The sequence below is a fragment of the Cynocephalus volans genome, chromosome 12 (genome assembly GCF_027409185.1).
Source record: "Cynocephalus volans isolate mCynVol1 chromosome 12, mCynVol1.pri, whole genome shotgun sequence".
Lineage (NCBI taxonomy): Eukaryota > Metazoa > Chordata > Mammalia > Dermoptera > Cynocephalidae > Cynocephalus > Cynocephalus volans.
Window position 1 is genome coordinate 22,649,256 of NC_084471.1, and position 15,078 is coordinate 22,664,333.

Below are 15,078 nucleotides of genomic sequence, written 5' to 3' on the forward strand. Positions count from 1 at the left end.
AAAAGACCTGCCAATTTAAGTTTAAAAAAAGGCACTGTTGGTTAGGATGCAAGTAGGTGCAGCCATTAGGGAAAACAGTATGGAGGTTCCTCAAAAAAACTAAAAATAGAACTACCATATGATCCCACTTCCGGGTATATATCCAAAGAAAATGAAACCAGTATGTCAAAGAAATATCTGCGTTCCAGAGTTCAATGCAGCATTATTCACAATATCCAAGATACAGAATTAACCTAAGAGTGAATTGACAGAAGAATAAGGAAAATGTGATATATATACACAATGGAATACTATTCATCCTTAAAAAGGGAAATTCTGTCATTTGAGACAACATGTATGTACTTGGAAGACATTATACTAAGTGAAATAAACCAGGCACACAAAAAAACAAATGATCTCACTTATACGTGGAATCTACAAAAGCTGAACTCATAGAAGTAGAGAGTAGAACTGTCATTGCCAGGGACCGGAGGGTGCAGGGATGGAGAAATGTTGGTCAAGAGTACCAAGGTTCAGTTAGGACGAATAAATTCTGGAGATCTACTGTACAGCATGGTGACTACAGTTACTAACAACGTATTGTATACTTGAAAACTGCTAACAGAGTAGCTCTTAAATTTTCTCACCAAAACCCACAAACCTATGTGAGGTGTGATGAATATGTTAACTAGTTTGATTGGGGTAATCACTTCAAAATGTGTGTGTGTATATATATATATATATCTATCAAAATATCACTTTGCACACTGTATATACAATTTTTGTCAACTATACCTCAATAAAACTGAAAAATTAAAACACCCCAATTCATAAACTTGTTGATTGGATAAAATCTCTCTTATAAATAAAAACATAATATGCGAAGATTACATTTAGAAGAAAGCGTGAACAGTGGTCACTTCTTGGGAGAAGTGGGAGTTTGGCGTTAGTGACAGGTTTATTTCTCTATGTACCTTTAGGATCAAGAGGCACATGCTCGGCCTTTAAAAAACAAGTTTAGGGGAATTCCTTCTCCCCATCCTCCAGGTGCGCTTCTTTTCTCTTCCTAACACACTTTACTGTCAAAACCTACATTACTTCCAGCCGATGCCCCTCGAGGGAACAAGTCCCCGGTCCCCAGATCCGGACCAGCCGTCCACACTGCTGACCCAGGAAAGGTGGTCAGGTGCCCAGAGTTAGGTGGTGAAGGGGAAAAGGGATCTAACGCTGGCCCCGCAGGCCACCCCCAGTTAGCGGCCTCAGGTGTAAGGCTGCTCGGCATTGGTGGCGCAGGGATCTTCCTGTTATCATTATACGTCGTCTTATTTCCTCCTCGGAGAAGGCACCTGGGGAGAGGCAGATCACTCGCGAAGGGAGCAGCAGGACGTGCATCTCCTGCGATGCCTCGGCCTGCTCCGGCGTCCTGACGGGCCGTCTCGTGGAGGCCCGACTCGCATTCTTCGTTGGTGGATTCGCCACTTTTTCATGTCAGAATTTAAAATTCGAATTTCTCTGTTTCAGGAGCATTTTCTATCCAGGAAAGCAGAAGCAGGAGAGACTTCGAGTCTCTGAATTTTTTTCTCTTCTTGCGTCCACAACGTTTACACACAGCCCACCACTGCCTGGCGCCGAAAGCGACGACGCGGACGCTCAGGCCGCCGTTCCCAGCGCGCCGTCGCGCCGGCCGCTCGTCCCCGCCCCTCCCCGCCCCGCCCCGCCGGGAATCCGACGTGGAAGTCGCTGGCTGACCAGGCTTGCGAGCGAACCGCCTCGGAGCCTCAGCCGCAGCCAACGCGAGCGGAGGTGGCGGCGCCGAGGCGCGGACGGTGGTCGCTGCCGAGCCTGTCTCTGAGGATCGGCGAGGGCAGACACGCGGTTCACCATGGGTGAGGGGTCCGAGAAGGTGTCCGAGGGGGCTGCGGCCGAGGGGCTTCACCCGTGGGGTGGGCCCGGCCTCGCGCGTCCTCCTCCGCTCGCGCTCGGGTCCCCTTCAGCCTCGTGGGGTCGGCGGCCAGGAGCAGCCGCAGAGTCCGGCCTCGAGCCCTTGCCCCTGATCATGAACCTCCCTCACACGCAGCCCGACTTGCTGGGCAGAGCTGGTCTTGCGAAGCCCGGCAACGTGTCCCTCGCAGGTTCGCTGAGGTTTGTCGGCTGAAAGATGAGCTCTGGCCCCATAGTGGAAGCTTGACTGTCCCTCCCAGGGAGTGGGGACTGCGTCAGCTCAAAAATCCGAGAGAAGTTGTTGCTTGTGATGTTATAGCCAATTTGGCATTTGTCTGCTTACCCGTTTGTAGCTTTTCACGTAGGTGACAAGAGGAGGTTGAAGAAGGAGGTGCGGAGGGTATGACTAGTCAGTGGATGACATTTTAGTCTTGCTGATTGAGGGAACTACGCAGTCACGACAAGCAGCACCTGGAAACGCCCCTGCCTCTCTAGGGCCCAAAGGAGGGTGCACGTTCTTTAATTTATCACCCTGCACACGGAGATGCACATTCTTTGGCTTGTTTAATTTCCTCCACAGTTTTCTGGAGTGTATACTTCTTGCTTTCGAGAACCACAAGCGCTGTCCTGTGTTCCATACCCCGTTCAGTTTTGTTCTTCCGCCTCTTCTCTACCTGTAAATGGTAGAACTTTGTCAGGTCACACCTGTTCTGTTTAATTTTCCCAGCGTTCTCTAGTTCATGGTGTGTTCATTTTTTTCAGACTCGCAGCTCTTAGTTGTACTATCTTTTTATCGAACAACCAATTGTGTCATCACTCCTGTTGTCAACGGTTGCGGGTTTGTTTGTTTTTTTTAAATTTAATATTCTTCATGTAACTCTCTCTTAATGTTCTCTAATGGCTTTTGATGGGAAAGGGACTGTGCCACAAGTGCTTATGTATTACACGGTACGTTGGGTAAGGGAAGTTTTCTGGAATTATTTCGTGATGCATTTGGATGTAGCTTAATTTTTTTAAAACTAGTTTTTTATCAAAAGTTGTTTTTGTTTTCGGCTTCTGTGTCTCAATTTCTTGTACTAGTTGTGTTGCTTAGTGGAGAACTCTCAATGATTGAAGGTAGTTATAGTGGTACTGCTGCTGTACAACAATAATCATTGCTTTTCATGTGCGAGGACCTCCTCCCACTGTGCTACTGACTGGCCCTTTGGTTTTTAGGGGTAATGAGGAGATCATGCTAGGGTATTCGTATTTCGTTGATTGGAAAATGAGCTCCATGAGGACAGCGGCCATATTTCTCTTATTTAGTGTATCTTCTGTGACTGCCTGATGCAGTATTTAGGACATAGTAACATCACTAATTACTCGTTTAATGTTGAATAATATACTTAATTGGGAGCAAAAATATGTACCTACGCATCCAAGAAAATATAATCCTATTTAATTTGGTGTGTGTGTGTGTATTTTAATGGCAGCTGGCTGGGTATATAGCTTTCAAAGGGCAAGATTAAATGTTTTGAGGACCTAGTTCACAAAATGATATTGAATACATTTTTGCTTTTATTATTTTTTTAGGCGGCTTTTTCTCAAGTATTTTTTCCAGTCTGTTTGGAACCCGGGAAATGAGGATTTTAATTTTGGGATTAGATGGAGCAGGAAAAACCACAATTTTGTACAGATTACAAGTTGGAGAAGTCGTTACTACTATTCCTAGTAAGTATTGGTATGATAAATTAATTGTAGGGGCTTTCTGGTTTCCATCTAATATAACTATTTCTGAATATGATTTATATAATAAAGTAATTGATAAGGTTTGTAAACTAGTATGAACATAATGTTGATAACACTTTTTTCATAAACTAAGAGGCAATTTGGTGTAACTTAAGGACCCCTGTCCTGGTGCATGGTTGGGTTTTGCTGTTTAGAGCTGTTTAAAAGTTAGTTTAAGTCACTAAATCTTATCAGGAGCCAGTATCTTTATTAATAAAATGTAGATAGATAACAAATATTCACTGTCACTGAGGGGGAAATAAATTAAGTATGTAAAAGTACTTTGTAAACCTATGCATATAATTATATAGATGTTAAGTGATATTATTATGACATGCACAGTGCTGTTTTTTTGTTTTCTTTGCTATTTTAATTAAAATTAGTTTCTCTTAAGTGGCTTTATTGATTACTTTTAAAGATCTGCATTGTAGAGACTGAGTGTTGAAGTAATCTGGTACCTAAAAATATCAAGGGAAGAAACGTCTCAACTTTAAGTCCATTGTTGCTGTCTTCTCAAACAGTCCTGTTTGACTAAATCAGAATACTGTCGCTTTTATCTATCTATTTATTGGTGGCTGGCCCATAGGGCATACGAACCCTCGATCTTGGTGAACTGTTGCTATTTATACTTTTTTATTTGTTGACCTGAATTTACTTAGAAAACATTAATACATTTCAACTAAGTTGAACAGATTTTACAGTTTGCTCAAGATTATTTAAATTACTCCTCTAAAGTTACCAAACTCAATAAGGGTATTTCTGTATTTTAACTTAAACTTCTAGATTAAAAAAAATAAAAGGTCTAGCTTTTATGAAAGAAATTTTTGAACCCTGTAGCATCTGTTATATCTTTATGCTACTTGCAGTAAATTTTGGTTCTCTTGGTTTTTGCTTCTCAAAATCTCCAGTCTCTGCTTCGGCATCTCTTGGTGGCCCCTGCAGCGCACAGAGCAGCACAATGGATTGCATTTCAGGGAGTGCCCCTTTACACCACACTCTTGTCCTTTGCATATACATAATGTCCTTAACTGTGGTGAACATGGTGATTATACTTCTACCTAGTTCTAACGGAGACGTTGTGAACTTGCTTTTTAGTTGTTCACTCAGGTTTGTCATTGTATGGTTATTTTTTTTTTTAGTTATAATAGACATGCTTACCAAATACTCATAAGCATCATTTACCAATACAAACTCAAATATAAAACAAAAATTAATTGTCCAGGTATAGCTGTGAGTAACTTTCTACTTTGATTTTTTTAAGCTTGTAAAATGTTAGTAATCTTTGTATATATCACTCTTAGGTTTTTTCTGGCATCCTTTCCACTCTCCCTTAGATTCCTCTCAAAGAAAATACAGTTGATCCTTGAACAACACAGGTTTGAACTGTGTGGTTTCCCTTATATGTGGATTTTTTTCAATAAATATATTGGAAAATTTGGGGGGAATTTGTGACAATTTGAAAAAACAGATGAACTGAGTAGCCTAGAAATATCGAAAAAATTAAGAAAAAGGTATGTCATGAATGTATAAAATACATGTAGGTAGTAGTTTATTGTATCATTTACTGCCATAACATATATACAAATGTATTATAAAAATTTAAATTTATCGGAACTTATGCACACAAACACAGATGCCATTCACAGTCAAGAGAAATGTAAATATTTTCTCTAGCTTACTTACTTTATTGTAAAAATGCAGTATATAATGCAGTTAACATATAATAAATGTGTTAACCGACTGTGTTATCGGTAAGACTTCTAGTCAAAAATAGTAAAGTTCTAGGGAAGTCAAAAGTTATAGACAGATTTATGACTGTGCTGGGGGTCGGCACCCCTAACCTTTGAGTTGCTCAAGGGTCAATTTTTTAAGAGTATCTTGCCTCAGTCCTGTGGTGCCAGAGCTCCACCTAAGGAGGATGGCAGAGAAAAGGTATGGGACATCTACTTCCCATTGACCATCCAGCTAGTGAGCCCTTGAGGATGTCTGCAGAGGGTCTTTGAGATTGCCAGCCTTAGAAAACTCAGCTTTCTTAGAAAGCCATTTACAACTATTGCTTTGTCCTTACTGAAGTTTAGAATCTAGTCTTTCTTGTTTTTGATCTCTGTTTGCTTCCTGTTAAAATTCCAGTTTTTATAATACGACTTTAACTGTACTTTCTAAATATAACTTTCTAAACATTTTTGTGTGCTAGTACTGTATTATAAAGGGAGTTTATATAATAGGATTTCTATTGAGCTAAGTATTGTATATTTGCAGAGCTGCTGGGGAGTCTCATATAACTTAAAGGTGCTACTGATTTTGCTACTTGATTATTTTTGTGTGTGTTACACTGTGTACTGTCTTCTTTTAAACGGAATATATCTCAACCAATAATGTGATTCAATAATTACTATTAATTGCTGAAACTCAATTAGGTTGGATACTTTGAAGGTAGAATGCATTAGTCCACACATACTACTGATTTGATTTCTCTTCCAGCCATAGGATTTAATGTAGAGACGGTGACATACAAAAATCTTAAATTCCAAGTCTGGGATTTAGGAGGACAGACAAGTATCAGGTATGGTTCAAAGGCCAGGTTATTTTGTGGTATTTAACATTTATTTGTTCTTTTAAGGGTTAACAGTAGTAAACCAAAATATATCTTCTATTGTAATTTAAATGGGAGCCACCTAATTTAAAATGAGATAAAATTTGAAACTGCTTATTTTCTCAGAGCATCCACTGAAGTAAAATCTAAGGAAGCCAGTTTTTCAGATATCACATAAATGAAAATCTTTTCATGAAAATTGCAAGATCTGATTACTTCCGTAGTTTTTAACCAAAAGGACCCCCAATTTAGTTCTTGTCAGCATTTTCTTCTGTGTGACAGGCTGTTTCGGAATTCATTAAAATACCTTGCAGGCCCACCATGTAGGGCTAATGTAAACATAGATGCCTTCTGTAATTCAGGTTCCTTGTCCAGCATTTTGCGCTCGACATGGTAGCTGTGAATATTTGGGGACTGTCAGTAGTTGCTCACTGTGGTGCCACTTTAAAAGATTAGTTGTGCATTCCCGAAACATCCTGCTTTTTTAAAACTCATTTTATGTCTTGAATAATTTTTTAGTTTATTTCTAATTTTAGCCATTTCTATTATTTGGTGTCTTTGGTAATTAATAAAAAATTATTGTTATATAAAATCACATTAAATTTTTAAAAAATCAATTTCTCTTAAGAGGTTGCTAAAGATTTATGAGATGTAACAATCATGTCTGTGTACAGATTTTCTATCAGTACATTTAGTGATTCTATACATTGTAAATATATTCTCCCAGCCTAAAGTATGAACTCATTTTGAAACTCCTTGTTCTTGTGATTTAATGTTTATCACTATTCTTTTGACTCAGTCACATCTGAGGGATATGATATATATATACATTCATTAGAAACAGTGAATCATTATGGCATTGATTCTAACATGGGTGGGACAGAATTGGCATGTGATCACTCTCTCCCCTCCTCCAAATCATTGCCCTGAGTCCTAGCATGTAAATTGACATGTCAGTTTCTTCTTTCAAGTAATAGTAATATATTCTCTTTTTGAATTTTCTCCAGGCCATACTGGAGATGTTATTATTCAAACACAGATGCAGTCATTTACGTAGTAGACAGTTGTGACCGAGACCGAATTGGCATTTCTAAGTCAGAGTTAGTTGCCATGTTAGAGGTAAGAAAACTTTACTACTTTAAAATGTGGGGAAATCATTTACATTTACTAGCTGTTTCAGTGTATATTATCGTATACAGGAATAATTAAAAAGAAACGTCATTTTCTTTTATGCAGACTACTTCCTATTCCAGAAATACAGTTGGATAGAGGGTTGGAGACCAAAAATATACAACCTTGTAACTTCCTTTAAGTTAGATTCCTTGATTTCCAAGATGTTTAGAGCTCTTTTAAACTAAAGCAACTATTCTTTATCACTCCTATGGTAAGACTTTTTTAAAACGTCTTTTTAGGCTGGCCATTTAGCTCAGTTGGTTAGAGCATGGTGCTGATAACACCAAGGTCCAGGGTTTGATCCCTATACTGACAAGCTGCTAAAATTAAAGCAAAATAAACAAAAGATGTTCTTTTATTTTTATCTATTTCAGAAGCACTAAATTGCAGAGGAATATGTATTTCTGGGTTGCTGGCACAATTCTGGCCCTAGCTTTATCATTCTTTACCCTTCCCTGTATTTACAGTGTTCCAGCCACAGTGATGACCTTCTGCACACCAAGCCTGTACACCTGCCTTTAGCCTTTTACATTTGCTGATCTTTCTGCTTGGAATGCTGTTCCCCCAAATCTTTGCATAGCTACCTTCTTGACATGTTCGTTCTCACATGTTCGTTCCCCAGGGGAGTCTCAGTTATTCTCTCTCCACTTATCCTACTTTATTCTCTTTATACCACTTATTCTTTAATTTTTTTTATACTTGATATTAGCAAAAAGGCTGAGAAGTGATCTTAAATTTTTTTAAAATGTATTTGTTTACTTATGTATGTCTCTCCTCTTAAAATGTGAGTACCTTTAGTTTGCTTTGATATCCCTGATGTTTGGAACAGTGTATAGACTTAAGAACTCAATATATTTTATTCACTGAGGTTATTAATAAGGTAGTTTATTGGATCAAATTCAGAGGATGCATTAAGTAATTTTAAAAAATTAATAATGTAGTATGATTAATTAATAATGAAATTGCCTTTGCTCTAGAAATCAGATGGTTAAGTTTCCTTTTCCCGCCAAAACTATGTTACCTAGGTGAAAGCATTCTCAGAAGAGAGGACTCGACTTCTGATTTCTTGGACTACTGACTTAATGGATTTGAAGTTATAAATTGAAGACTTAATAGTTTTAAACTTCTGCTTAATTTTTCTTCACATCATAGCATCATTTATTATGAGAGCTTCTTAGACGAAATTCAAATATAAGGAATTTTAAGGGACTGTTTAATTGCCTTGGGTATGATAGATTTTTAGAAATAACATCTTTATTTAGATATAATTCACGAGATATAATGCATTTTTATCATATAAAGTATTGTTTAAAAGAAATTAATTATTAACTTCAGTTTACAAATCTTGAGTTGCGCAGGATTGTTGTTAGGTTATTTGCTATATTAGGATTTGACTAGTAAAATCTTATGGAGTGAGAACCAAAAGTTGGTTACTTTCTTTAGGAAGTTACTTTTAATTGATCCAATCAATAAATATTATGTTATGAAAAGTACAGGTCAAGTATGAGTGAGAACTTTTAACATTAGAACATATATGCACAAAAGCAATATAGCGTTTGTACACAAAAATAAATTCTAAATGGAGTGAAGAATTAAATGTACATCAAGGTCCAGGGTTTGATCCCTGTACCAGCCAACCACAAAAGTAAATAAATAAATAAATAAAAATAAATCATTAACTTAAAATATATAAGTGAATATGTTCAAAGTTTTTAGATAGGGAAGGCCTTTCTAAATCAAAGAATTGGAAAGAATTACAAAAGAAAAGATGGATTTAATTATGTAAACACAAACAAAAAACCCCAGAAGCTCAGATATGCCAAATATAAACAAGAGTAAAACAGGAAACCAGGACTAACCAGAAACCAGTGACTAAGCCTTAGTGTTCTTAATCATATCAAGACGTTTTGTTAAATCAAGTTAAGCATTAGTGTTCTTAATCATATCAAGACATTTTGTAAATCAAGTTAAATGAGGAAAAGGCAATTCACAGGAGAAAAACATATTGCTAATAACATTTGCATTTTGAATATATAATTTCCAGTTCTACCAAAGCTGCATTGAAGATGGGGACATTTTTTTGGCAGCTGGCCAGTATATGGATAAAACCCTGAGTTTTGGTGTTATCAGCACCACACTCTAACCAACTGAGTTAACTGGCCAGCCCACTGAAAATGGGGACTTTTATGCACTGTTGATGGGGTAAAAATTGTTACAGCCTTTCTGGAAAGCCATTTATAGTATGTATTCAGTTTATCAAAGCCTGAAAAAATGTTCATATTTGGATTCCAGTTTTAGAGAATTGTGTTAAGGAAACAGATTCAAACAAAGAAATTCTATATAAAGACTCTGTCACTTGGGTTTCTTTCTCTTTTTTTTGGCAGCTGGCTGATAGGGGAACTGAACCCTTGACCTTGGTTTTATAAGGCTGCACTCTAACCAGTAGAGCTAACTGGCCAGCTAGGTTTTTTTTAATAGTCAAGTGAAAAGAATCTAATGAGTCTAATACTGGAAAATAGTTTTATAGTTTATGATGTATGCATTCAGTATAGAGGGCATTTAGCTAGTAATTTTTTTTTTGAAAAAATTTTTATGGAGAAACATTCATAATTTAATGTTCATTTTTTAAAGCAGGGTATAGAACTATATATAAGTGTGATCTTAAATGTGTAAGTCTGTTTACTAAATAAGCTCGAGTATCTGCAGAACTAAGTACTATAGCTTGAGCATCCCTAATTTGAAAATCTGAAATCCAAAATCTGAAACTTTTTGAGTGCAGATATGACACTCAAAGGAAACACTCATTGGAGCATTTCAGATTTTGGATTTTTGGATTGGGGATGCTCCAAACTTAAGTGTCTGCAAATATTCCCAAATTTGAAAAAATCTAAAATCCAAAACATTCCTGTTCCTAAACATTTTGGATAAGGATTACTCAACCTGTAGTAGAAAATACCCAAAATGTTAACAGTAATGATGTTTGGGAAATAGGATTATGGGTGAAGCTTCTTCATACTTCTCCATAGTTTCAAATAATTTATAATGAACATTATATATATAATATATATATATATATATTTTTTTGTCTTTTTGTGACCGGCCGCACCACGCTCAGCCAGTGAGCGCACCGGCCATCCTTATATAGGATCCGAACCCACAGCGGGAGCACTGCTGCGCTCCCAGGGCTGCACCCTCCCGAGTGCGCCACGGGGTCGGCCTATGAACATTATATATTAATAATTAGAAGGGCCGGCCCGTGGCTCACTTGGGAGAGTGTGGTGCTGATAACGCCAAGGCCACAGGTTCGGATCCCTATATAGGGATGGCCAGTTAGCTCACTTGGGAGAGCATGGTGCTGACACCACCAAGTCAAGGGTTAAGATCCCCTTACCAGTCATCTTTTAAAAAAAAAAATTAGAAAATATACTTTAATATATTTTTTGGCAGTTCTTAAATAAACTCAAGGGAGCAAATTGATTAAAGGAAATTGAATATCTACAATTTTATTTAGGAAGAAGAGCTGAGAAAAGCCATTTTAGTGGTGTTTGCAAATAAGCAGGACATGGAACAGGCCATGACTCCTTCAGAGATGGCAAATTCACTTGGATTACCTGCCTTGAAGGACCGAAAATGGCAAATATTCAAAACGTCAGCAACCAAAGGCACAGGCCTTGATGAGGCAATGGAATGGCAAGTATCATGTTTTCAGAAGTCATCTGTGCATTTGTGTGTGCTAACAGCTGTGCACACACACATGTAATTTCTGTTTAATCTTAAGGATGAAATTTACATTACTTAGCAGCTTATCATGTAAATTCCCCCAGCCTTTTCTCCCACTGGTCTTCATGTGCTTCTGTCTTTATTTCAACCACACCTACTTGATTACTTAGATAAGCCACCTCTCTGCCATTTTTTAGCCTTTTCCTTGCCTTACCTCACTCCAGTTCCTTATCCATCAGGAATTAGGTTAAGGCTGGCTTCTCAAGAGCCTTTACTGAAGTATCTCCACTTTCACTGCCTTACCACACACACAAAGTTAGATGTCCTTGTCACAGATCAGCAACATAGTTCTTGTTACACTGTCTTGTAATTGTTTGATTTGTGCATCTACTCATTTAGATAATCAGCTTCTTGAGGACTGAGACTAGTTTTCACCTCTGAATCATCCACAGGTAGCCCGGCAGTAGAAGCAGCCTGGAAAACATATATTTGGTCTTTTTTGATTTTTCATTAAAAGCATAGACAAAGTCAAAGCTAAAAGACCCTCATGGAAAACTGAGTCCGTAATCTCATTCGTCTAATCCACGTTAGCCTTCATCATTTTAAGTGCTTGGAATCCAACCTCCAGAGTGAAATTTATATTATAAATGATCATGCATTATACCTGAAGCTTAATTTTGTGGAACTGTTCATTTTCTCTTCACAGGTTAGTTGAAACATTAAAAAGCAGACAGTAATTCAATCACTTCAGCTCCTGTGAAATGAAAGCTACATCACTTATCCCTTTAGAAACAGGTGTGTTTCATACTACTAAATGTTAAAACTGTATGATCGTTGGCATATACTGAACTGACTGCAACGTTTGTAATAAATATAAAAAATAAGTATTTGGTTGGAGGGGGTAACTTGGTTGAATTACCTGAATGTTCTGTGTAACTTAAAATATTTCTTCCTTGCTTTCTTGTATTGAGGTATCTATTCTATTTGTATGGAATTCTTATTCAAATATAGTCCTATTAAAGAATGCACACTCATTGGGGAAAAAATATCTCCTATTTTTGAATTGGTAATTGCAGCTTGTTTGTATTAACACTAACAAATAATTTAGAATTTTTCCCCTTAAAATGAATTGTCTTTCCAAAGATTACACTCAATAGAGTAGTCTTAGGAACATGTGCATGTGATAGTCTTCATTTGCTTAACTGACCTCTTTATATTAAGCTGTTTCATTTAGAAGCTTTTGGTTATAGGCATGAACATTACTTTGGTGGCTGTATTAGTCCATTTCTGTTGCTTATAACAAAATATGTGGAACTGGGTGATTTATAAAGAAGATTAAATTTATTGCTTACAGTTTCTTAGGCTGGGATGTCTAAAGTCCAGGGAACACATCTGGTGAGAGCCTTGGCGGTGGAAACAGTGATGGCAGAGTATCACATTGCGAAAATGGTGCAGCAGATTGCAGAGAGTCTCCTCTCTTCTTTTAAAGCTCTCAGAAACACACCCCTGACCACCCTTTTTAATCCATTCACTACTGCATGGTCCTACAATCTAAGCACCTCTTCAAGGCTCTACCTTTCAATTACCATAGTAGGATTTCCCACCCTTTTAACAGTCACAGTGGGGACCAAGTTTCTAATACCTAAAACTTGGGGGACACAATTCAAGCTTCAGTGAGTTTTGGGGGGACATAATTCAATCCACTATAGTGGTTAACTTCACTGACTTCTCTGTGATTGTCATTTTATAGTACTTTATAGTTGTCAAAAAAAATTTTTTACATACATTGACCTAAACAATCTGTACAGGAACCCTGTGAAGTAGGACAGTTTATAACGTTTTCACTTTATGGACATTGACCCAAGGTTTTGATAGTTGGCTTGACCAAGGTCACCTACTAGTAAGGTGGAAATAGGGTTCAAAGTGAGACTTTTGGGTCAGAAGCTTGTCTCATAAACTACACTATATATTCCTGAAAATGCCAACGTTGACAACACAATCTAACTCTTAAATAAAATTATGCTAGTTAAAGTCAAAGTGCATTCAAAATAATGCCTATAAACTGACTTGTTTGTACTTGTAGAAGTGATCAGTGACAATAAAAACACTTTTAAATGGTTATATTTGATGGAGTTCACAACACATTAAAGACAAAAAAAATTCACATTACAGGAAATAAAAAAAGATCTATTTTAAGCAGCATCATAAAAGACGTCTACTATTTTTCATTCCTGTTATTTACCTGTATATGTAAATTTGATTAGTTAAAAGTCAAATCTTATTGGTCCTACAGGGAGAAATTAAGCATTCTTGGTCTTAGAAATTAGGCTTACTGGTAGGCTATAAGTTTAAAAAACAATTTATGTTCATAGGAACTTTTTGAACTACCCAGTCCACCACAGGATCACTACAGTGTGACATAAGTAAATACTGTCCATAATAATTACTAAAATTTTTTTCACTTAAGTAAGTTGGACAACCAGCATTTTAAAAATTAGGTGCTGGTAAAGAGAGCTTAATTAAATACCATTGTGCCCCTCAGGTCTCAGAAACACTAGTGTTTTATTTCCTGGCCTCACTGTCCTTGCAGATGTGGTCTCTGGCCTCTTCCCTTCACATGCATGTCTGGTCATCCTCTTTGCTCAAATGAATGCAGCTTTCTCTTTTCACCTGTGGGACTCTAACTCTTCTTGCTCATTCCCAAGCACCTATTCCTAATTTGTTCTCTTTTAAATCTTTTTTTGGATACCTTCTTCCTCCAGGCACAAGTGTTCCCAGTGCAACTAGTATTACTCATGACGGGCAGAGACAATCTTTTTCATATTTATGCCCCTAGTATCCAGTACAGTGCCTGGCACATTATGGCACTTCAGATTATGTTCGTAGTTGAAATAGTATGATGTGTGCTTGTCAGCTAGGAAAATTGTACCTCTGTGATTTATACTTGAGTTCCATTCTGGTCAGTGGCACATGGCTGGCAAATACTGGATGAAACTGCAAAAAAACAAGTTCGCTCACACCCTGCGATGCTAGGCTTTTACCTGATTGGCTGAGTGCTCCCCAGCAGTTCAGGAACACTGCGAAAAACCCAAGTTTAGGGAAGTAAGGTCCCTGGCAAGCTGATGCTGCCTAGCATGGCAAGTCCTGAATCCTGAGGGCATAAGTGAGATCAGCACTTGGATGAACCTGATCCCTCTGGTTTATCACAAAGAATAGGATGGGATAAATAAGATATTTTAATAGGGTATACATTATAAGGTCCTTGTCTAGTAGAGAACTGCACAGGTATGCTACCAGGGTTTGAATGTTGATATTTACAAAATAAATCTAAATATCGTGAGAAGCCTGATAATGAGAAAAGCACCAAACGTGAAGTAAGAGCACATGAATTCTAGGTGCAAATGGCTACTCCTTCAGTTTCTGTAAAACAAATGATACCAAAGGTTTCTTTCAGTTCTAACATTCTGTTTCATAACTGGTTAGTAGTTGTGCTGTTTAATGTGATCATACTAAAAAAAAAATGAGAAACAGTGGTGGGATTCTGTTATCTGAATACTTGAGATGCACTTTACTGGAAATGTAAGCTCTTTGAGGGTAGAGACCATATCTTATTTACTGTTAGTATCTCATGCATTTAGTGTGGTGCACCTGGCACATGGTAGGCACTCAATAAATATTGATTAAAAACAGATGTATTCGATATCCCAATGTATTTGTTCTTTCTGATCTTTAGTATTTTTATTTTAAAAATTTTTATGAAAGCAATGCATGCACTTACTTCAAATCACTTAGAATTAAAATCAGCCTTCCAAGATGCCCCATGTTTATCCTTTTGGCACATTACAAACCTCTTAGAAGGGTGAGAACTCCTTTTTGTGATACAGAGTACATCAGAAACACAGATG

At 37.5% G+C, this 15,078-nt stretch overlaps 1 protein-coding gene across 1 annotated transcript; it reads left to right on the forward strand.

Moving 5' to 3' along the window:
* Positions 1–1,696: 1,696 nt before the first annotated feature.
* ARL1 (ADP ribosylation factor like GTPase 1) lies at positions 1,697–14,862 on the forward strand. Its single transcript, XM_063076344.1, has 6 exons — positions 1,697–1,865; positions 3,493–3,630; positions 6,169–6,250; positions 7,288–7,399; positions 10,965–11,143; positions 11,880–14,862. The coding sequence occupies exons 1-6, from the start codon at positions 1,862–1,864 to the stop codon at positions 11,908–11,910; spliced, it is 546 nt and encodes a 181-aa protein (XP_062932414.1). The 5' UTR covers positions 1,697–1,861; the 3' UTR covers positions 11,911–14,862.
* Positions 14,863–15,078: the final 216 nt, after the last annotated feature.

Coding starts and splice junctions, on each gene's coding strand:
- ARL1 (XM_063076344.1), top strand. Junction 7,400..10,964: donor AGTTAGTTGCCATGTTAGAG/GTAAGAAAACTT, acceptor AATTTTATTTAG/GAAGAAGAGCTGAGAAAAGC. Junction 11,144..11,879: donor CTTGATGAGGCAATGGAATG/GCAAGTATCATG, acceptor TTCTCTTCACAG/GTTAGTTGAAACATTAAAAA.